At 35.8% G+C, this 25,958-nt stretch overlaps 1 protein-coding gene across 1 annotated transcript in view; it reads right to left on the bottom strand.

Annotated features, from left to right (window-relative positions):
• The window catches only part of LOC125262414 (calcium/calmodulin-dependent protein kinase type II subunit gamma), an 82,795-nt gene extending 58,216 nt beyond the window's left edge, over positions 1-24,579 (bottom strand). Inside the window, 5 exon segments of the mRNA XM_048181175.1 lie at positions 2,973-3,038; positions 4,675-4,729; positions 5,002-5,061; positions 15,758-15,852; positions 24,235-24,579. Coding sequence (XP_048037132.1) covers positions 2,973-3,038; positions 4,675-4,729; positions 5,002-5,061; positions 15,758-15,852; positions 24,235-24,296 — 338 coding nt within the window. The 5' untranslated portion in view covers positions 24,297-24,579.
• Positions 24,580-25,958: the final 1,379 nt, after the last annotated feature.

The following is a 25,958-nucleotide window of genomic DNA, read 5'->3' as shown; positions in this document are numbered from 1 at the left end:
AGAGCCGTGACGGAGGTGGTGAATTAGTCACAGGGAGATGAGAGCGGGACAGGAACACCACAGATAAGAGAGACTGTTTGATAAGAGGGTGATGAAATGAGACAAGTGATAACGGTGAAAGCCCTGATGTTACACGACGCAGAACAATAGAAGCAGTCTGGCGGGGACGCATCATTTCCTGTGAGGGCGCTGTGCAGCTGACGCTCACACGTGGGATGGAGAAATGAAGGGAAGGGTGGATGAATCAAACAGAGTAGAGCTGAAAACATGGAAATGATCCATGTGTGTGTGTGTGTGTGTGTGTGTGTGTGTCTGGGTGTTTGAGAGAGCGTATCAACTGCTTTCAGAGATGCTAACGGTGTTTTGTTTTTTTCACACACACATCACACAAGTTTTTACAAACTTAAACTTTAAGTTTTCTGTCATGTATTAAAGTTGCAAATTCGGCTGTTTTATCAAGTATTTATTTATTGATAAATAATATAGCCGAATAAAAGATTATGAAGGTTTTGTCAAAACGGTACTTTTTTAGTCTCGGCAGAATCAGAAAGTTAAAAAGATTAGGAAACTACAAACTAATCAGCAATGTTATAATAAAAGAAAATAGTTTAAAAATACTTCATACAAATAAATAAATATATTTTAAATAAATAAATAGTCGATATAAAAACATAAAATACTGTTAAAAAGTTTGGGGTCAATAAGATTTTTTTAAAGAAATTAATACTTTTATTCAGCAAGGATGCATTAACCCTCTGGTGCTATTTGGTCATTTTTGATCTCCAAATTTTACGTTTTGTTTTTTAAAATTATTTACTTCACCGGAATGGTACAAAACTTGGTAAAAGTTTTGACACTTGCTATGTAAACACAAAATAAATTCATGGACATGATTCGAAAAGGTTAAATGGTCCTGAAAAAAATATTCACACTTGTATTGTTAGCAGTCATAAATGAGCGCACTGGAAATGAATGGGAGGCGAATTTCATCTAGTGGAAACGTTTGGTACTGCACCCAAAAAAAATCTTACTGAAAGCTCATTTTTTGAGATATCAACCTCAAATTTGGAACACAACTTGTTTAGATTTATGGCTTTGATTTTCTCAATGATTTAGAGTAAAATGTGTTTTAGAAAATATATATTTAATATAAAATAGTGTTGAAAATAGTATTTTTGTGCATTTTCATAACAATAAATATAAAATTCTATAACTTTTAAGTTCAGTTTTTTCAACTTTTTTCACTTCAGCAATAATCTGCCAAGTGTCATCTTTAAAAACAGACCAAACGTTTTAAGTTTAAGTTGGAAATTTCATTTTCAGATCTATGCTCAAAAAGTGAATAAATGGATTATAACTACTGCATAAAAATAGTTTAGTATGAAAAAATCCCCTAAAAATGCAAAATATTAAATGAAAAACATTATCAAACTAAAATATAGTACACTTATTTCATTTAAATATTTTTTTTTTGACAGCCAGAGGGTTAAATTGATGAAAAGTAATATTAGAAATGTATTTAATTTCACAACAGATTTCTATTTCAAATAAATGCTGTTTTTGACTTTCTATTCATCACAGAATCCTGAAAAATATGTATCACGGTTTCCACAAAAATATGAAGCGTCACAACCGTTTTCAACATTGATAATAATCAGAAATGTTTCTTGAGCAGCAAATCAGCATATTAGAATGATTTCTGAAGGATCATGTGACACTGAAGACTGGAGTAATGATGCTGAAAAAACATCTTTCTATCACAGGAATAAATTACATTTTAAAATATAAAATAGTTATTTTAAATTGTAATAATATTTCACAATATTACTGTTTTTACTGTATTTTTATCAAATAAATGCAGTGAGAATAAGAGACTTCTTTCAGTCCTACTCATCCCAAACTTTTAAACAGTAGAGTATGTAGTGTATGTACTGTAGTGTATTTTAATTTAAATAAATAAATACATTTCTAGCCAATATTAAACTATAAATATAAACAAACATTAATCATTTTGTGGCCCAAAAAAAAAAAAAACTCCTCACTATTCAGCCATGAATCATGTGTCCTTAAGCTATTGGTTTAAGCGATCAAATTAGTAAAAAAAAAGGAAGGATCTACAAACCAGCAACAGCATAGCAATGGATTATACATTTTTTTCAGAAAGTGTGAATATCTAGTTTCTGTCAGGAATTTCTAGTGCTATGGAAACAGATCAGGCTCAAACGAAGCGAGTGTGCAGGTTTATGTGCTGGAGAGAGCTGAATGTGAGCTGACACTGTCATTATGTGTTAATTAGAGGCCTACTTTCAGTCATTGCTCCAGCAGAGGCAGGTGGAGGGGCTACGGCCCTCAGGGACAGATACATTTCACCGTCTTGACGGTGGACGGGCGGCATCGTGACACGTTTCTACCCACGAATATGGCTGATGAGCTCATGGATTCCAGTAGTCTCATCATTCGCCAGCTCTTGTGTTTCCTCCCTCGGTAAGTATCTCTCGTTCTTTCTGTTTCTCGCCGTATCCCTCACTCCCACATGCTTTCCCACACAGTCAAATTGATTAAAGCTTTTCTCCTGAGGGCGACTGCAGTGTGCGTATGTGTGTGTGTGTGTGTGTGTGTGTGTGTTTTGTGTGTGTCTGTGAGAAGATCTGAAAACAGGAATAGATGGAATGGGGAGAAAAATGAAGCCGGTGGGAAAACTGGAGGAAAGGGACCTGCAGAAGTAGACGCATAGAGAGCCACCCACGCCTGCTGCCTCAGAGAGACACTGCCTCAAACATTTAAAAAACAAATTTATCACTTGTATGATGTGGACAAACTATTACACATATATTATACTTGAATGTGTACAAAGTACATACGCGAGGATACAAAACGAGAATGAAAGAGAAAAACAGAAATGTGGATGGAGAGGAAATGGTTGTGGGAAGGGTCTGGACTGGATAACAGAGAAAATGGAGACGCTGTTTTACCTGGCGTCAGCTTCACTGTAATATTCTCTGGCTACAATGTCTTCGAACAGCTCTCCACCCGTCACACTGCAGGACAGAGAGAAGATATTGTTACCACAGTCACCATATTCACATGCAAATTTATTCTGTAATTCTTCAACTTCAGTTACAGTGGCATAGCAAAAACTGTGCATTCATATTGCAAAAGCATTTGCAGCCTTGCTGGGTGAAATGGGTACAATAAAAGAGACAAGTAAAAAAATATATATATAGTAAAATAAGAATGCAAACAAAATGAAACAAAACCAATAAAAAAAAAAATATATATATATATATATGTATGTATTAAGATAACTAATAAAAAATAAAATATTATTAAATAAAATAAAAATATGAATAAAACAAATGTGAAAATGTTAAATAAAATATTTTAAATTGAATAAACTAATAATAAACCAATAAACAAATTATAATAAACAAATGAAACTGATTTTAAAAAATTATATATTAAAATAAAATACTAATAATGTAAAAATCTACTACTAATAAAACTACTACTAATAAAAAATATAATTAAATAAATAATAAAAATGAATTAAAATAAATTAATAATAATAAAAATATTAAATATTAAATATTTTGATAATATAAATATTTTGATAATACAAATATAAATAAAATAATAATATTAATAAAACCAATCTTAAAATGTTAAACAATATTTTAAACTGAATAAACTAACAATAATAATAAACTAATAAACAAATTATAATAAACAAATAAAACAGATCTAAACAATTATAATATAAAATAACAAAATAAAATACTAATAATGTAAAAATCTACTACTAATAAAACTACTACTAATAAAAATTAATTAAATAACTAATAACAATTAATTAAATTAATAATATAATAATAATAATAATAATAATAGATAATATTAAATATTTTGAGAATACAAAAATAAAATAAAAATATTAATAAAGCCAATGATAAAATGTTAATGAAATATTTTAAACTGAATAAACATAATAATAATAATAAAAATCAATAAACAATTTATAATAAACACATAAATAAAACATTTAAAAATTATGTATTAAAATAAAAAATAATAAATTATTAATACTAATTAAAATAAATTATTATTATTATTATTAATAATAATAATAATAATAATAATAATTCATAATATTTAATATTTTGAAAATAATATAAAACAAACTAAAATAAAAATGTTAATAAAACCAATGTTAAAATGTACTCCATCTTTGTAACAGTAATTTACATTAAAAATATAATAAAAAGAATAAATTAAGACAGCAGCATTTATTAAACAAGCACAGTTAAATTGAAGACAGCCATAATATTAATCTACAGACATGCATGCATGTGCGTGGTTGCGTATGACAGGAAAAACAAAGCGAGAGAGAGCGAGGGAGTGAGCGAGAGCAGTATGGATGGGGGAATCCTCTAGAAGAGAGATCACTGGGGCTTCGGGGGGGAAACCCCTGCTGCAGGATTTCTCTTCGGCTGGGCAGCCCAGCTCTGTTGCTATGGAAACTGTCTCTCGAGTGAGAGGGAGAGAGAGAGAGAGAGAGAGAGAGAGAGAGAGAGATGCTAGGGGAAGGTAGAGTGGGTGGGCGTCTGTTGAAGCGCACTGAGCAAAAACAAAGCAGAGAGAGAGATATTATGCACCACATTATATGGAAGCACTTACAGGTCAAATAAGAGGTAATGGAAGCCTTCCTCTGATATACTGTCATGGAGCCGCACTGCATTAAACATAAAGAGAGTAATAATATCATCACATACTTTCATTTGCCATTCACTCACAAGACAATTCAAAGAGCAGCTTCATGTGCTGAAATGAAACAAACAGGAATGCTTTCTATTTCAATGCCCCTCGAGATCCCTTTAGCTCACTGAAATCTGAGCGTGTCGCACCTGCGTCCAGAATGAAGGATTTTACACTGATTTTGTCATTAATGGAGAAGTTCAGGTTCATCTGTGAAGCTAACTTTAATGGCCGATGTTTCAGACTCACCGATATTGGGATGCTTGAGCAGACGGCAGATACGGGCTTCCCGTTCCAGCTTCTGGTGATCTGGGAAAACAATTGGATCCGTCATTGCAGATGGAGTGATTAAATGCGTTATTTTTAAATGTTAACAAAGCTTAATTTAACCAATTCCACACATCTTTTGTGGAATTTCATGGCCTTTGTAGAAGTTTAGCCAAAGAAACTATGCTAGTGCTGTGAATTTCACATTAATTTTAGTTAACAATAACATCAAGCTGTTAAAGGAGACCTATTATGCCTCTTTTCACAAGATGTAATATAAGTCTCTGGTGTCCCCCAGAATGTGTCTGTGAAGTTTCAGCTCAAAATACCCCACAGATCATTATAGCTTGTCAAATTTGCCCCTATTTGGGTGTGAGCAAAAACACGGCGTTTGTGTGTGTGTCCCTTTAAATGCAAATGAGCTGGAAAGGGGGCGGAGCATTTACAGCTCATGCTTCGGATACAACATAACTGGAGAATCTCATGCTCAGTGTGGTGTTCAGCCTTACATGTTCGAAACGGAGTCGGACACTGATGGAGAGACATCTCCAGCTGCTACAGTGAGTAAACAAAAATGGCGACTGCTGTGGCTCACTCAGGGCAATATTTATGCTAATAGGGCAGATCGTCACCAGTCGTGGGCGGGGCTTCCCCCTACTCTTATGGAAATCTGGAACCGTACGTTTGGAGAGATTTATGGGGATTATAAAAAAGGAGTGGGTGGATTTTTACCATTACAGGCTGGTTGTTTACACACACATCTGTGTTTCAAACACCTTATAAAGGTGAATTTTGCATAATAGGTCCCATTTAACTAACCAGCATATGCCATATTACCAAGTATGGCTTGATCAATTCCTACTCTATATTCTTAACTGACCCCAAACAATCCTCCTATTACAGCAGATCAGTTTGATTAATGAAAACTAAAACCATAAAAAAAATAGTTGCTTGAAACAATATGAACAATAACTGAATTAACACTGCAGATTCTGCAGACTGTGAGAAAAATCACACAGATGCAAATATACCATGCTGAAACGTCTAATGTCTAACATGCTAAAATAGTAAGTTGGCACTATTTTATCTACATGGGTTTGTTCTGATCAAGTGATTATCATTATTATTTTCCCCCGCCCACACATGCTTTTTACATCAGCGGAAAAGTCGTTTCATTATGATGAAAGATTATGAAAACTTATCAAGGGCCAGTGCCACGATGTCGCCCCCTCACCCTGACTATCCTGCCCCGTCAGTCAAGATGAATGTGAAAATGGATTTTAATTATGAAATAAAATATATTATTTTTTTTAAAAATTACAATTGCTAAGTGTGTAGGCTTTCTAGGCTACTTTCATTAGGCTACTATAGCAACATTTTAGTTATGGACGGTCTGTTTCACAAAGTGACATTTTGATTGGCAGCTTTGACACATTAACCTACAAACTTCCTGCGCCACAATGTTGAGCTGCTTAAAATTTGAATACTTTCCAGGATTCTTTGACAAATAGAAGGTTCAAAAGAACAGCATATATTTGAAATAGAAACTTTTGTAACATTATAAATGTCTTTAATGTCACTTTAATGCATTCTGGCTGAATAATAGTATTCATTTCTTTAAAAGGAAAAATCTTACCAACCCCAAACTTTGTGCACTTCGTAGATGGAACGATCATCAAACACAAAATGGCACCAATATCTTTGAAACGATCTCTAACTTAAGTTGACATGGCATGACGTTGGTGTTTAAAAATAGAAAAAATCACCTTCATAATTAATTTCACATCTTTTGAACAAAGCTTTTTTTTATAGTTCTGAAGGGCTGTGATGGTTGTTTTCCTGCAGTCAAACAGTTCCTGCTCCATTCACACTGGTTAAACCCTTTTAAAGTGCACATTTAAAGCGGTCTGGGCACTTCAAACGTTGCAGCAAAGGTCACGCTCAGCATCACGCAGACCACAGGATCTACTGTAAACCACATGGCAATGAGCAACCAGATCGTGCAACCTCTGACTGTGGAGGACATGCTCGACTCGAGCGAATCTGCATGATATGGAGAGACAGACGCGCACAGCCGAGAGGCCTGGACAGCTCCGGCACACTCCACAGACGAAGCCTGCTGTCTGCCATGCATGAGTCACACGGGAAGGAGGACAGCTGGGAAACAGGGCGCAGATCATCTCCAGCGATTCACGATTCAGTCCTGATAAACAGACACGGCTGGCTGTCTATCATTCCAGCATCACTAAGGCTGAATCCGAAATCACATATAGTAGGCGAAAAACAGTATGTGACATGTCCGAAATTCACAGTACTCATAAAAGAGTAGTTAAAAAGTTTGTTGTGTGCTCAATTGAAATTGCAAAGGCTGCGATTTATTATTTTAAAAATATATATAAAATGTAATTTATTCCTGTGATCAAAGCTGAATTTTCAGCATCATTACTCCAGTCTTCAGTGTCACATGATCCTTCAGAAATCATTCTAATATGCTGATTTGATGCTCAAAAAACATTTCTTATTATTATCAATGTTGAAAACAGTTGTGCTGCTTCATATTTTTGAGGAAACCATGATACCTTTTTTCAGGATTTTTTTTAAAGAACAGCTTTTACTTTTGAACAATAGTGTATATTATAAGTAGAGCACAGGGAAAACTACAATTACATTAAAAAAGCATGATGTGAGACATTTAAATTGCTATTAAAGCTATAGTCAGTTTACAGAACATCACTGTGGCCTCATTGCAACCCTCCCAAACACACCAAAAAAATCCACATACACACACACACACACACACACACACAACAGCTCGAGAAGTTGTCACATTGAGCGGAGCGACTGGTGTGAAGCTGTGAGAATGCTGACACCCAAACACCACAAAACGCCTCTGCAGCAAAGAGCAGCAGACCCTGCAAAGAGAGAAAGTCTCCATCCGATCTGATCTCATCACCAGACTACTGTAATGAACCACACGCCACAGCTACAGTAGATTGACCTGTCTACATCACTCACATTAGTTATGGGGATTAAAGATGCATGTTTCTGTTGTATCACTAAGACTTACCCCCCATATCCAATCAATTAAATTAACTCATGAAATGGTATTCCCAAGAAATTTTACCATAATGTGACACATTTCTGAGTGAAATGGCATAGGGCTAGTGTTGCACGATATACCGGTACTAGAAAGGTATCGCGATACCCGCGATACGGTCCGGTTCTTCATTTTATTAGTACCGGTACTTTAAGTGCCAGCTGTATTTCCTAATGTGCGACAGCAGGGGGCAGGGTGCGTGCAGCGCGCTGCTTCTAAAGCACATTATTGAGTGCGTGTTTATTCCTCTCAATTGCGCAATGGCTTTTATGGTGACGAAACGAGAGGTATGTTTGCAAATACAGGTGCTCTTGCAGACCGTGCACAAATTGTTGAGAAAGCAGATGCACGAAGCGAAATATGGCATTATTTTGCTTACAATGCAAGCCCACGGACACCACAAAGCTGTTACAAAATAACGCAAGCGAAGGGAGCCGACGCATCCAACTTGGCAAAGCATCTTGCCGACAAACATCCCGATTTGTACAAAGAATTTAAAGAGCGACAAGTTAGTGAATGTGATACCAGCATTATGTTTATGCTCTCAAACATTAAATGAGTGTTATTTATTTATTTTACTCGTGCAAGCAGACCTCCGCAAAGAAGTAATTTTTGGTTGCAAAAATGAAATTAATTTAAAAATACATAAATATGTGAAGGTATATAGGCTACGGTTATTTTAAACCAATTTATGCTTGAATAACATTGCTCTAATTATTTGCTAATCTTACTGTCAAAAACTACATGTATAAAAAAACAGGAAAAAAGCATAACAGCAAATAATTTACAATTTTATTGAGCATGAAAATAATAAACATTAAAAATTATATTAAAGCTAACTAACTTCATGGCAATGAAGCGCAAATCCAGAATAATCAGCCTGCACACTGGTGAAGAAAGAAGTTCTGTCATATGTTATTTCCTGCTGTTTTAAGTTTTTGCCATAGTATCGTTTAAGTATCGGTATCGTGATATTTAAGTTGGGTATCGTATCGAAGTCAAAATTTTGGTATCGTGACAACACTAAATAGGGCTGCACAATTAGGGGGAAAAACATCTAATTGTTTTTTTTTTTCTGATAAAAATTGCAGTTGTGATTTAAAATGTGAATACAAAGAAAAAAAACTCCAGGTTTTACTGTGCTTGTTTGCAGAGCTGCACAATTTTTTGTGATTAATGATTATAAATATATTACTACAAAAAAAAAAAAAAAAAACCAAGTAAGAAAAAAATAATTTTATTTTTAAAATTGACCAAATTGTTTTAGTAGAAATGTAACAATACAATATTAACATTTATTAAGTTTGATATACGTGAGCAGCGATATACTGTTAGCAAACATCTGGCGCCGCCCACACTGCTGAGAGCAGCATTTAGATGAACATGTAAATATATGCTGCACGCTTTCATCTCAATAACAGAATACATTTAAAAAAAATTGAGAAAGCAGCAAGCTTTTTTTTAATAAAGCATAAGAAAAGCATCTGATCATAGCAATGTGGATATGTTTGCAAGCTCTGCAATTCGGCACTCTAGTAAAGTCACGTCGGTATTTATTTATATAGCACTTTATACAATAAATTGCTTAAAATCAAGCCGTTTTGCCTGTATTAAACATGAAAATCAGTGTCAGTGTCTCATTTCATCAGAAGTACAACTTCATTTTCTACTATAAAGCAGCTATCCAGTGTGTTCATGTTGTCACTCACGGACGTCTGACCGATTGAACCGGAAAAGATTTCCATGTGAAAGAAGGTGGAGCCTCAGCACACACCTACCTATTATGTAATCGCCACGGACCAATGGTAGTACAAAGGTGTTTACCAGCTAGTGTTGTCAAAAGTACCGACTTTGATACCAAGTCAGTACTGAAATTTAAAAAAAATTCTGATTGCTGTTGAGCGGATTCGTAAACACCTCTGATTGGCCATTGGCCGTTCACACGCTCATCATATATGTCTGAAAATTTCACTACCGACTTGGTATCAAAGTCTGTACTTTTGACAACACCATTAACAGGCGTAGCAAACGTTTCTGGAAATTTCGTTTTCCCAAGACGAACTCCAAATGGCTTGATTTTGTTAGAAATGGCATCACATCAGTTTGCTCTTCAATTTCGCTTGAAGTATATCGGGCCTTAAAGCTTCTCTTTTGTTGGCAACAGTCAGTATATAAATGCTTCTCCTTACAAGTTTAAGAAGACAGTTGGCGCATGTTGCGTTCCCAAATACAAGCTATAAGCGATCCGAACTTGGAGTGAAGCAGCATTTACTCCGATTAATCATTCTGTCCTAAAACGGGAAATTCAGCAAGAAAAAAAAAAAATATACATACACATATAGGCCAGGACTTCCATTCATTGCACATTTAGCAGATGATTTTATCCAAAGCAACTTACAAATGAGAAACATCACAATCATTTACCATACGTAAAGAACATATTACAGCAAAATGCAAGGTACAACTAAATAAAAGCAATTTTTCCAAAAGGTAAATGAAAGATAATCTGCATTGTACACAGAGAAAGATACTTATTTGAGACCAAATGTATCCAATCAAATGCAACTGTGCTCATGGTTGCATCCACAGAAGCATGGCAGGATAATAGGCCTGTCAGAAACAATTACAGCTCAAACAATCGTTTTTTTTCATTATTTATCCCAGCGGTAGGTTGTTATAATTGGAAACAATCACCGAGTCAATTGCCCCATTCAACCTAGTGGGTTTAGTCCTGCTAAACACCCCAGAGCTGCATGTGTGTGTGTGTGTGTGTGTGAGACACTTTGGGTAAATCCAGGTCATCTCCATGCTGCATTGCAGGTGCTCCGATCATGCACAAAGTATTCACAGCAAAACGCAACTTCCCAAAGCAGCTCTTATGGATCCTTTTCACATTTACAGGGTTCGTAAAAAATGGAAGTCGTCATAGTTGAGTAAACTTCTGTAGTGGTGAATGGAAACTCCAACAAAAATCATTTTTGTGTTTCCATTTGATCCAATGGCAAAAGAAAAAATCCACAATAGCATTTCTATGACTTTCCAAAAGAGGAAAAAAAAATCTTGAGAGATTGATTACGGTGGTCAGAAGAGAGAAAGATGTTGCAGTCACTCCCTCAGCCGTTGTATTAGAAACACTAACGCAGTTTTCTGTTAATGCCAAGTCAAGTCACCTTTATTTATATAGCACTTAATACAATGCAGATTGTTTCAATGCAGCTTTACAGAATCAGTGATGCAAACCATCAAATATGAGACAAAATCTGCTCTTACAAAACAATATTGTTATTATTCTGCTCAATTCAGTTCAGTGTTGATTCAGTTCAGTTCAATAACTGTGTAAAGTACATCAATTATGAAAGAAGTTTAATACAACAATGAAGCAGCTCTACAGAAGACAGTGTTATTATACAGCATCAATTCAGTTCAATAACTGTCAATGTAGCAAAATTCATCAATTGTGAAGGAGTTGATTCAGCTAGCAGCTCTACAGAAGTCATTATGTCAGTTCAAGTTTTGTTCTCATCCAATAGTGTCAGTGCAAACGATAATAAAACACAATGTATAGTATTATAAATGTATATTAAAGTCAACATGAAATCAAAATGGACAATTCTTGTTGTTTCATGGACTATTGCAGTCATTATTAAGTAGGTAGGGTTACGCTCACATGACATTGCAGTTTATTTGTGTGCTGTTCTGAAATTTTTTCTGAGCGTGTACACCCTAAGCGAACTAAAAAAGCCTGTCAAACAGCGTTTGAGTACTGAACTAAGCTATCTTTCACCTCTCATGGCTCTTAAACTGTCAAATACACACAAGGTTTACACAAAGTCGATTATGTCTTAAGTGAACATAAACAGCTGGGAGAAAACAGGATGCGTGTCAGTATATTAGATCCATGCATGAGGTCTTAAAGTGACAACTGCCCAGTGTTAAGCAAATTTTGATTTAGTTTTAGTCATAGTCTTTTGACTAAAATGCCATTTAGTTTTAGTCATATTTTAGTCATCAAAATTGTTTTAGTTTTAGTCAAGTTTTAGTTGATTTAGTAGATTTAGTCAACTAAAATCTAATTTAGTTCAATTGTAATGCATTAAGTTGGCATTTCTCTAACAACACACATATACATCTGATATACTCTCTAAAATGTTTATGTTCACTTAAGGCAACCAACTGTACTTTACTCGCCAAAGTGGACAATTTTTGACCATTCAAGTGCAAAAAGACACGAAAGAGAGCTCAGTTCAGTACTTGTCAGGGATTGACACTTATCATTGAGGTACTTTTATAGTTTTTGTTTAAAATTTGGATTAGATTAGATTTTTAGTTTTTCTGCTTTCATTGTAATGTTAGTTAAAATTTTTAGTAATTTTTTGTGTTTATTTATTTTAGTTTTTGCTTTTAAATGTCTATATAGTTTTTTTTATTTCTTTTTACTCTATAAATTAGAGTAGATTTTAGTCATAGTTTTAGTCATTCAAAAATTGTAGTCACCGTCTCGTTTTCATCTGTGAAAAAATGTTGATGAAAATTAAGATGAAAATTATTCGTCAACGAAATTAACACTGCAACCGCCTAATAAATCTACAGCTGTCTGTGTCATTAATGTTAATCAAACAACAAAAGGCAAAGAGAAAATCACTTACTGCACTTGACTGAATAACTTCGGTAGCTTTAATAAGAATCAGTGTACTTATAATTTATACAGTCGAGTGTTATATTTTTACATTTGTTTATTCAATTTCTTACTTGAATGCTATTGTTAAATACACCTACTGTGAAATAATAAAGCACTATTTATTTCATTTGTATATTATATTGTATTTGTAATGTGCATCTTCATTCTTATTTTTAATAACAAAGATAAAATATTTTCATTTCCGCCCACCCCTACTTTGGCCTAAATGGGTCTGTCATTCTTTTTTCTTATATATTTTGTTACCTTGTAAGGCTACATTTTTAAAATAGGGAAATTAGTTTGGCTGCACTGCTCAGTCACTTCCAAAATAGTAAAACCAACATGAAAAAATCGTGATAAAATTGTGAATCGTGATTTTACTGAAAAAAAATAATTTAAAAAAAAACATGATATTTTTGTCATATCGCCAACCCCAACATGAGATCCACCAATAGTAAACCACAACCATCCAATAATCCAATCAATTCCCAATGGACAAAATCACATCACGCTCTACATTTTTTCTTGTTCCAGAAGCCATTTCACCTGGATATACATAACAATAGGAAAGAAAAGACGCAACTTCCTTTTCATGTCGCCTTAATTTTTTAAAGTGAAAACTTGAGGTTAATAACTGTGGAAACACATCTTCAAATTCTGTGAAAATGGTCCATTGCATGATAAGAGAATCCTCCTTGAGGAAGGGAGCTGCGTAGTCATTGGCTGCTCTCTGTGTCAATCACCCCACCCTGGCCCCACCCCCTCACACATGCTCCAGTTTCCACTTGCCACATTTTGCATTAACTCTTTCGGGACTGGCAGAGCCTTCACATGACGTAAAAACCCTGTTTCCATTGCAAACCGCAATAATACGAATACACTCAAAACGAATCATTGCATGGGCGTCAGTGAGGTGTCAGATGTGGTCACAAGCTGAGTCAAAACAACAGCAGTGATGACAAAGCGACAATCTGAAATCTTTCCACTTGAAGTGTGACATGGCTTTGTTCGAGGATGGCAGTAGAAGCGCAGCTCTCAAACCGTCAAACAAAAGCCCCTCATGTTTGAGTACTAGAGAAGTGAAGCCCCTCCGCACCAGCGTGGGTGTGTGTTCGATCATGTACACGCGTATGTCTGCGCTCTGTGGGGAGACGAATCCTGTGCTCTTGGCATGTTGGCCGCACAGACACGCTGTCTGTGGCGTGCCAAACGGTCAGGCTGCCTGTGATGACCTGCAGACCGTATGATTGCCCCCGTGCGCCAACACTTCCCAAAACACACACACAGGCCTGTTCACCCAAAATATCACACAGCACCACAACAAACACGTCAACTACAAGCGCTGACATCTTTATATTCGCCTGGTCATTTTAAACTCATACATGCAACAATAATTCCTTTAGCATTGTAAAACTGTGGCCATTTGATAGTATTCGCCACTGTCAACGAAAAATACCAGAAATTTACTATATTTGTACCATAGTAAACATGGTATTTTGGCATAAATTAGGTTTACTATGGCAATTTTTTCTATTTTGACTTATTCAGTAAGAAATTAGGGGTGTAATGATACACTCAGCTCACGATTTGATACGCATCACGATATTGGGTACACGATACGATATGTATCACGATAATTTGAACAAAACTAAAAAATACAACTTAAATTTTTTTTCAATATTTCAAGATTTAATTGAACCTTCTGTAAGTAAATTAAAAATTTACTAGGTGTTTTACTGAACAATAAAACTGAATTTTAACATGAAATTAGAATTAGGATAGCTGAAACCTAAGAGTAAAACAATGGTGACACCAGAATAAAAATATTCATGATTCTGAACCTGAATATACAGAATTATACTACACATGTATAACACATGTAACGTAAGCCCTTTTTACTGGTAAAATCAGACATTTGGCATTATCAGGACCCAAAATATTGCCCCATTGCATTATATTCAACATTAAATATAGTAGTTTAATGTGGTACTGTTACTGAAACTTTCTGTAAACTTTCATTTTTTCTAACGCAGTACACTTGCGCTTTCAATGCAGGCATTCGTTGAATCTCTCTTACACAGACCCATGCAGATTATACACTTACGTAAGAATAAACAATCTAAAGTGCTTTGAATCATCATACTACCAAAACTAAAAACGCAATATGGCGAGTTAAATTATGTTTTCACTTTGAGGAGTGCATACGCAAAATAAAGGGGCGGGGCCTGGTTGAGTTAGTTAGTAGTTTGTTGAAACTGAAATAACTGACATGATCCATGATAACATGATATTTTTAGTGATATTTGTAAATTGTCTTTATAAATGTTTCGTTAGCATGTTGCTAATGTTCTGTTAAATGTGGTTAAAGTTACTATCGTTTATTACTATATTCAGAGAGCCGTCGCTATTTTCATTTTTAAACACTTGCAGTCTGTATAATGCACAAACACATCTTCATTTTTTATAAATCTCTCCAACAGTGTGTAATGTTAGCTTTAGCCACGGAGCACTATCTAACTCATTCAGAATCAAATGTAAACATCCAAATAAGTACTATACTCACATGATCCAATGCATACATGCAGCATGCACGACGGACATTTTGTAAAGATCCATTTTGAGGGTTATATTAGCTGTGTGAACTTTGTTTATGCACTGTTTTATAGTCACGAGCTCGGGGGCGGGAAGCGCGAGGATTTAAAGGGGCCGCAGCCTGAATCAGCGCATATTTAATGATGCCCCAAAATAGGCAGTTAAAAAAAATAATTTAAAAAACTCTATGGGGTATTTTGAACTGAAACTTCACAGACACATTCAGGGGACACATTAGACTTATATTACATCTTGTGAAAAAAATTCTAGGGCACCTTTAAAAGACTGAAAATATCCACAGGTTATTTATTAAGTGCAAACCAACCCCCCTTTACCCAGCCCAAAAACATTTTCCAACAGTCATGATTTACCTCTTGCCGAGAGCTTTTTGGTGTTGATGATTTTGGCAGCATACTCTTGGCCCGTGCACAGCTTGACACAACGTCGTACGACTGAGAAGGCCCCCCTGAAGAAACAGACGAGAGAAAAACACAGTGGCTCAGAAGATTTGCAGATACACCGCTGAACTTGAAGAACCCTAAAAACAGTTCAAAACCCTTCAAAAATTCTGTGTCCCACAAAAGCATTTTTATTTTTGGGTGAATAACATTAAAGATGACCTATTATGCTTTTTTACATGTTTATCTTTCTTTATTTTGTAATATTGCTGTTTGAGCATGAAAAAGGTCTGCAAAGTCACACCAGTGGGAGTTATTCCCTATATCAGTGTCACTGTTTCTGAACTCCCTGAAATGCCTCCATTGTAGACTTGAGTTTTCTCCGGGAACAAACACGTCACAATATTCCTCATTTAAATAATTCTTGCCCAAGGCATACGCAAAATAAAGGGGCGGGGCCTGGTTAAATTAATTAGCAGTTTGTTGAAACTCACGGTTATGGTAAGGGGCGGGACATTTCCCAAACACACTCAAAGCGCTTGAACAACCACAACACACTGCTCCAGCCGACCAATCAGAACACATTGTGCTTTTCAGAAGGAGGGGCTTCATAGAGACAGGAACTAAACAGAGTGTTACTGACAGACTGGGAAGAGAGGAGCTGCAACAATGTAAAATATGGGAAAAATAAGGTGTTTTTTGAACATTCAAAGCATGAAAACCTGTTCTAGTAGAGCCCAAAAACAAAATAGGGCATTATATGACCTCATTAAGTACAACAACTGTTATGCACACTTCTACGTCTTTACCAAAAACATCAACAGAGCCAGATTATAAATCAAAACACAACACATAGGTGTCATGATATTCACAAGGGAACAAAATGTAGAGCACAAGCTGTCTATCAACAGCCTTCTTGGGTCTATTTTCAGAAAGACCTGCGTTACAAAAATCACTTGAGACAGTAATGATGTCATTCCTTACCAGCTAATTTTAGCACACCTTGTTACAGTTACACAATACACTTAGTATGTCTCAAGCAGACGCACTGAACAGACGAACTCGGATCCGTGACTTCCCGCCCTTCACCGACAGGCTCAAATGCCCTTGGAAACATCCATGTGATGATAACGATTCACTTGGCTAGCGGATTAGAAGACATGAAGACTGGAAGATGTTGGGCATCAGAAGACACTGATCGCCATTCAAAACATCACGGAACTAACTGTCAATCATACATTTTACCATGACTTTTTGGATATGGTACCATGGTAATACTACGTTTTTGGACATTTTCAAGAATGTAAAACCATGGAGTATCATGTAAATTAGTGATGAATATTAAAATTCTGGCTGACACCAATAAGCCTATAACCTTTTAATGTTTTGACCAATAACTGATACATTTTTTTGATAAAATTCTATAATATTTTGAAAAATAAATGAATAAATGAACAAATAAATGAAAATTAACACACTAAAAAGGAAAATCAATCATTTTAAATGCTAAAAGTTAATGTAGGCATTAAAACATTATAATTTTAATATGAAAAATGGATATTTATTTTAATATTTGCTAAATACTACATTTAACAGTTATTAAATTAGTGTTTTTAAATAGTAACCTTAATTTGAGTGCAATTAAATATCAAATATTGGCCTTTATATACAATCTGAATCAATACAGATACATTTAAAATCTAAAAAAATAGCTGATATATTTTTCATATTTTGCTAAATACAGTGGTATTTGCATATGGTATGGCCAAGTACCATGATATTATCATACTGTACCATGGTGATTTTGCAGTAAGGTCAGCATATTAACATAAGCACATTATCATATATAATGTAATATAGTGGTTGACCGTAATATAGACCACATCACACTATTTAATTTAAATATAATAAATAACAAAAATTATATTCAATTTGCATAATATTTACTAAAATAATGTTAGTGTTTACTTATATAAAGAATCTCAGCTCTGTTAAAATAGAGGTCCTGCTTATGACACTTGTCAGCTGATGTGATAATTAGAAAAACTCAAATATCAGCCTAAATACTCGTCAACCACTAATATCATGTATTATAATTAATTTTATATAATATTGCTTGTCAACGTGAGGGAAACATCACATGATGTTATTCTCTCCAAGAAGAAGAATGGAAACTTCTCAACTAATAAAGCAGAAGGTCAAAACGTGTCACAACCATGAGCCGTCCACCTTTGACCGGGTGGAGGCCGGAGCGCCATCTGTCTGCAGATCTGTTAGCAAACGTGTAGTTTCATTAGCGCTGGAAGCAGCCTGAGCGTCTCAGCGGAGACACTGAGCTGATTTACTGCTGTCGGCCTGTCAGGAAGACCAAACCGCCGAGCTGCGGGCTGCTGAGGTGTTCAGAGTAAACTGGCAAACAGCAGCAGAAAACACGCTCACAAACAACAAAAACCACAGCAACTCTGGACTGACAAGTCACACCCATAAATATAACTAAATTGAATTCTATAAATATATAATAATAAATAAAATTCTATTTGATTCATAATATATTAATCAATTATATTAGATTGATAAAAAATACAGTAAAAATAGCAATATTGTGAAGTATTATTACAATTTAAGATAACCGTTTTCTATTTGAATATAAATATATATTAAAATGTAATTTATTTCTTTGATCAAAGCTGGATTTTCAGCATCATTACTCCAGTCTTCAGTGTCACATGATCCTTTAAAAATCATTCTAATATGCTATAATATGCTATATTCTATTCATTCTAATATGATATATATAACAAAGCCCTAGAATTTTCAATTTATAGAAGAGCAAAGAGAAAGAGGGCAGAAACTTGAATTACAGATATAAGGAATCCAAAATACAACTTTCAAATTATTTAATAATATACATATATAAAATACAAAGTTTATAATGGCTATTATTGTTTAATAAATATTTTTTTTTTATTATAACATTGGCGTATTTGGTATTGAGAAACAGTCTGATGGGGGTTTATTAACGACTTCAGTGCGGGTTACATAGTTACACCAGTAGGTGGCAGCAATGGACTGACTTTAAAAGTGAGTTAAGCCTTTTTCACGCGTACGTAGACATGTGCCAATATTCGGTAATACGATATATCACGATAATGAATATTGTTATCACAGGCACTTAAAAATTCTGTGAATAATTATTTATTACGAATTATTCAAATTTTTATAATGCATTTTAAGAATACCTTCCCCATTAAAGGGGACCTATTATGCAAAATTCACTTTTGCATGGTGTTTGTGCATAAATGTGTGTTGGCAGTGTGTGTACACAACCACCCTATAATGATAAAAATCCACCCACTCCTTTTTTTTAATCCCCATAAATCATAAGCAATGTCTCAGAACAAGCCGTTTCCAGATCCCTGGCAGTGAAACGTCACATTAGCCACAGGCCCCGCCCACGAGTGTTGACAGACACTGCCGTTTTAACATAGAACCGCCCTGAATGTGTTCACAGACAGTTATACAGTCCGCCATTGCTGCACTGACGAGAACGCCTCCCAAGCGTTTTAGGTGTTCTGTGGCTGGATGGATTAATCCACATAGCTCTCTCCATTTACTACCTAAATCTCAGCCGCTGAAGACGAGGTGGATTCATTTTGTTTTCGAAGAAAATGCTCCCTCAACTCTACCGAAATTTATTTATGTCTCCGTGAATCATTTCACAACAGACTGCTTTGTGAACAAATGTCAATACAAAAGGGACAATACAAAACAGAGGTTGTGCTAAAAAGTTGTTAATCAAGGATTGATCAGTAAATTATTCGTGATCCAGTTTACAGTCTCCAGAGTGATACTGGATACGGCAGTAATGAAGGTGAGAGCACTTTATTACAGTTCATCAGAGTTGATTTACGGAAATAAAGTTTACCAGTTTATTAAGCACCACCCGAAAAGGCATAAGGTCTTTATATATTTGTTTACTGTTAATTGTTGTAACGAGTGTACTTCATATTTTGTGTGAAGAACAATAAACATCATAAAACTCATCAGTAAACAGGCTTGTACTAATATTGTGGATAAAAACAAGAAGACAATATAAGTTATAACTGTAATTAAACTAAACTATACCTGTTATATCTCCATGCAGCATATATTCGCAGTTTCTGACATTATAGTGCGTCCTGACTGAATCCTGACAGGGGAGGATCAGCTCTTGAAGCTCCGCCCTCTTAGGCCGAGCACAGCAGCTCATTTGCATTTAAAGGGCACACACTGAAATGGTGCGTTTTTGCTCAACCCCAAAAAGTGCCAATTTTAACATGCTATAATAAATGATCTGTGGGGTATTTTGAGCTAAAACTTCACATACACACTCTGGGGACATCAGAGACTTATTTTACATCTTGTAAAAGGAGGCATAACAGGTCCCCTTTAAGAGTATAAAATACACAAATAATAAAATGCACCGCTGTAAGCTGCGTCAAGAGACAGGCGTATGTAAACAAGCCCAATGAGCATGAGAAGCATATGGCGGAATGAGGCACGCTGAATGAAAGTGCAGGTTCACTCTCTGACAGCAGAGGGCGCTGATGCAACAGCAGAAATAAAGCGGTTACCCCGGAAACAAAGCAGCTGCATAGAGCTGGGCGATATATCGCATGCAATTGTCACGCGCATTTCATCAGTAAAGCCGGTTCCCTGATTACCGCTAAATCGCCATCACCTGCTTTTAAATGGAGCGGCATTTAATAGACAGAGCCGTAGATCACTGATAAGCTACGCAATATCGCGTTCATATCGCAGATGAATCGCCTTCGATAATGAATGCGATATTGCGTAGCTTATCAGTGAACTACGGCTCTGTTTATTAAATGCCGCTCCATTTGAAAGCAGGGAACCGGCTTTACTGACGAAATGCGCGTGACAATCGCATGCGATATATCGCCCAGCCCTACAGCTGCACTACTGAACAGTATTTCAAATTCTTCAAACAGCCATTCAGTTTTTTGTATTGGCAATGTTGTTCCAGCACCAAATACTTAAAGACTTAATAGGCTATTTATTTTCAAACTTTAACCTTTTTATATTTTAATCTGGACTACAACATGCCCTATAATGACTGAAAATGTTCTGATTATTTTTTATTGTTCAGTAACACAGTGACATAAGGCTTCATTATTTAACATGTTAATTCATTATTACCAAACTGACAATGAAAAATACTCAAAAGCATTTATTAATCCTAATGTTAATTCCTTAGTTAATGTTTAATAACATTTGTAATGGACCTGAGCTAAAACTAACAATGATCAGTTGTATTTCTTAACTAACATTAACAAAAAATATCTTCTGTAATAAATGTAGATATTACTCATTCTTAATCTTAGTTAATGCATGAACTAATGTATTGTAAAGTGTTACCTGTTGTTCTTTATAATTCTTTTGCACTTTAATCTAAAAAAAATTCACTTTTTAATTTGTGTATTGCGTATTGTAATATCTTTAATAAAATTCAAAGTTCTTTCTGCTATAAGAAAAAGACTTCTTAAACCTTTTATACTATGACACTTTTTTTGCAACTTATTTCAATATCGTGATAAACACCATATACCGTGATAAAAGCTTCAGCAATTATCGCAACATGAAAATTTGATACCGTCACATGCCTACGCATACGGAACTCACAGCCTTGCAAGTAAACTTCACTTGACTCGTGCGCATACACAGGCGTTCGACGATGTATAGTTTTGAGCAATCTCTCGCCACGAGTTACAACCTATGTAAATATATATGTATTCTTTCAGGCTAGAGGAGTTGAACAAATGAGGGTACTTTCTAACCTCTTCGCATAATCTCTCGTCTATGTAGGCCTCCATCATCGCTGTAGCTTGCGTGAGCTCCGGTCTGTTCTGTTTTTCTTTGACTACCCTGTGAATTGATTGATGCCCCCAGGGCACAGTTGCCACCTTGTGGATAAACCAATTACTGCAAAAAAATGTAAATGCACATACAGAGTACGTACAGTACGCGCTTACTCTTCTGATTACGAAATTCGCATCACGAGCACTGTACGCCGACCCTCGTGAACGCATAAAAAGTGAAGTAAACTTTGGGCTTTAGTAGACCATTCTTTAAAAAAAAAACTGATTCATTCTGCAAGGTTGTAAACAAGGAAAATATTTTAACAAAGCGGCTCCGGGGTGAAGCTGAATCTGACGCTTCATAGAGATCGAACCATTGACCACTCGCTATTGACTGCATGTCCCAGTCATGGGAAAACCCCTTAACGATTGAAAGGATACTACGACAAAGATATTGTTTTCCTCATTCAAGTTGATTTTTAATAATTCAAGCACTTTTCAAGTACCTATTCATAAATATTGCTGTTTTCAAGGGTTTTCCAATACTTAAATTTAAAAAAGTCAAATTAAAGTACTTTAAGCCCTTTGTACAAGGTGCTTAAAGTACTTTAATTTGACATTTAAAGGAAAATATGTATGAGGAAAATATTTTATATTTATTTTTTAAATAACTTAAATATGAGGTAAGAACAAAACACTAAACTTGGTCAAGGTATTCATCTGACAAAAAATATCTGGCAACTAGAGTTACAGGTTTTATTTTACTATGCAAAAAATGCCTGGCTAAAAATTATGTCTGCACAATTTCATTGCGTTATCACAAATAAAACAATTGACTCCAAGCACAACTACAATATGCTTACAAAATCTTTAACAATTTTTTGAATAATATTTGAATAAAGGGTGAAGATGTCCATTTTCCTTGGCTGGACATCACTTTTGCCCAATACTATATAGTCAAAATATGTACAAATATCAAAAAAAAAAAAAAAAAAAGAAAGTTAAGTAAAGGCTAAAATGCATGTCTCCACCACAAACTGAGGATGTGGTAAAATGTTCAGTTAAGTATGGTGAAGATCTGTTAAAATATCACACATATAAAACATTTCAAAAGTTGTATATGTCTATTTCTCCTAAGTGAGAGAATATATGTTAAGACGAACTGAAAATGAAACATACAGAGCATTTATAAAAAAAGAGAAGTTTAAAAAGTTTTGAAACAGTTTCTCAAGAGAAATCTGTCTACTACTATATGTGTGTTATTATGACTGTGAGTGATACACATGGGCCCGTTTAATAATTCAGGAGAAAACGGTGCAAAAGAAACGCAATACTGACTGACTGGAGGAAGGGGGGGGGCCTGAGAGAGTAAAATAATTTCCTAACGTCAGGCCACAGGCATGTCACACACACACACAGATTATAGACAGCAAACAGCCGCCCGGGCAGCTCTCACAGCTCCAAATGTCACCAGACAGAACGATACAATGTAGCGACTCTTCACTGCTGCCCAGAGATTTTGATACGTTGTAACATTGTAATACTCATGTGGAGATACAATGTAGCGACCTATTGACTCTCAAATATATATCACCCCAAACATAACCCTTCAATAGCTGATCATTACAATCACACATACAAGATAGACTCACTGACGGCTCCTCTGAGCATTCTACATGAAATCCACCAGAGGAGCCACAAAACATGCAATATCCTCATGTTTTTGATCTCTATATATATAGTTAAATACTCACATGCATATTAATGCAACTCCATCTAATGTGTCTTAAAAGCTCCCCTGTGCATTCTACATATAAAAAATGCACTAAAGGGGCTGCAAACATGCAATATCCTCTAAATATAGCTCATATTTCTGATCTTTGATTCACTATTTCACTTCACCATCTCAATGCACTCTTTTCCCAGACAGCTTCTACATATTAAAAGCAGCAAAATCCTCCTCAGAATTAAAACCTGGTTGCTCATTTGTATAATCAGAGTCTGTATGAGTATAAATATTCACTGTAACATGCACAGTGGTGGGTGTATTTAAATGCAACTCCCCTCTAATGTTTTTTGACAGCTCTTCTGAGCATTCTGCATGAAATGCACCAGAGGAGCCACAAAACATGCAATATTCTCAAAACGGACCACTGACTGCTTACATTTAACGTTAAAATAAACACGGCAGTGGGAGTATTTGAATGCAACTCCGTGTAATGTTTCCTGACAGCTCTTTTGTGCATTCTGCACAAGATGCATCGAGTTCAAATGTGCCAAAAACCATGCAAAACGAAGCCCTGACCGCTGTAGTAAATATGTAAACATTCACTTAGATAACAGAGTATTTAAAATGCAACACTCTACAGATACTCAGATGGCGAAAAGCATAATGATCACCATATTGCTTGTCATCACCAAATGACTGTAATATAGTTAAAGAGTAGTGGGAGTATTTAAATGCAACTCTCTCTGATGTTTCCTGACAACTCCTCTGGGCTTTAGCATATGAATTTGCATTCAATAAATGTGTGGCATCAGTATAAGACACGCGGCTTATGCACAAACACTAAGAGAGAAAGCAAATCTTACTTTCCAAGTTCTTCGTACAGCTGGTACTCGTCGGTGAAGCGCGTGCAAGTTGTCGTTGCCATTTCTCAGCCCTCAGCGTTCGCGGCAATATCCGAGCTGTCTTCCAGCACTACGATTACGCTTCTGTTCCTTCGACTTGCGGGATTGTGAGGACAAAACTTAAACGTGGATGTGGTTTCGAGGGAGGGAGAGGTTTGCCGACGAGCAGGCTCGACTGCTTTACCGACCTCTCACCGAATGCGCCGTTTAACTGCAGTGCACTTGTTTTCCGCTGTGTGAGAGACGCGCGCTGTCACCGCTGGAGGGCGCAGCGGAGCTTCTGTTTGTGGCGCTACACCTGCAACATCTTTCCGTTTCACACCTTTTTTAGTAGGTGTGTGGAGAGGTGACATCATTATGAAAACATTAATTTTGTTCAATTTAACTGACCAAATGTATTGTAAATTTGACGATTTAAGGGACAGACATTCCATGCATTACATGAAATATTATCATTCAAATCTTTTATTTTATTTTGTCCCAAGTCCAGGGTGGGTTTCCAAATTCTTCTTCATTTATTAGCAAATATACACATATATAAAATATAAAACATTTCAATTTTTGTTACTTTAACATGTATTAAACATCTTTATAAGTGTGGAACATATATGTTGTGCATGTGGTACAACAAATATTAATTTTAATTATATTTATCCCTGAGAACACGCAACAAAGGGGGTGTGGCCATGTTGGGCTGCTTTAGAGAAGAGGAAGAGTTGTTGTAGTAGAGTGTTGTTGCCATGTTGTCAATTCAATGAAAAAAAGATTAACATGACGGCACATGCTAGTTGATGAGTTGAATCAACTCCACAGCAACTGAATAAATGTATCCACTAACCATTCAGAAACGTCCAGTTTCATTCTAAAAGTTGTAACTTCTTCCTGAGTCTCTCCATCAGTGTTGACTCCGGTTTGAACAATGTAAGGCTGAACACCGTTACTGACAATCCTCATTTTGGCTGCGTGAGATTCTCCAGCTTTGTTGTTGTTGAGCAACTGAAGCACGAGCTGTTAAAGCTCCGCCCTCTTCTGGAAAGTGGGCCGGGAGCAGCAGCTCATTTGCATTTAAAGGGACACACACAAAATCGGTGTGTTTTTGCTCACACCCAAATACGGGCAAATTTGACAAGCTATAATAAATGATCTGTGGGGTATTTTGAGCTGAAACTTCACAGACACATTCTGGGGACACCAGAGACTTATATTACATCTTGTGAAAAGCTGCATAATAGGTCACCTGTAATATATATGAAATGACTTTAAATTTAGCTTAAAAATACAGATACAAAAAAAAAAACCTAATCAGGGACGTGCACAGGGGGGTTGCTCAGGTTGCCCGAGCAACTGCCCATATGCCCTTCTCGACTCACGTTGCCCTTCCGAGGTGGAAAAAAATAAATAAAAAAATCGTATAATGGATGCAGAATTTCACGTAGGCCTAGATAAATAAATAAATAAATAATAAAAAAATCGCAAAGCCTCATTCACTTCCATATTCGGGCGCCCGTACGAAAGTGAAAGTCAGTAGGGGAAGGGCAAACTCTGTTTACGTGGCTGCAGCGCTTCACGCGACCGGCTCCTGAGCTGAGCCTGCATGAGCGGCACTAGAAGGAGATTGTCGCGGTTGTCGGGTGAGACGACTTAACGTTGTCGGAAAGCTGAGTAAGGTTATAATCGTTAACGAA

The sequence above is a fragment of the Megalobrama amblycephala genome, linkage group LG2, assembly GCF_018812025.1.
Source record: "Megalobrama amblycephala isolate DHTTF-2021 linkage group LG2, ASM1881202v1, whole genome shotgun sequence".
Taxonomy (NCBI): Eukaryota; Metazoa; Chordata; class Actinopteri; order Cypriniformes; family Xenocyprididae; genus Megalobrama; species Megalobrama amblycephala.
This window is presented reverse-complemented; position numbering and strand designations above follow the sequence as displayed.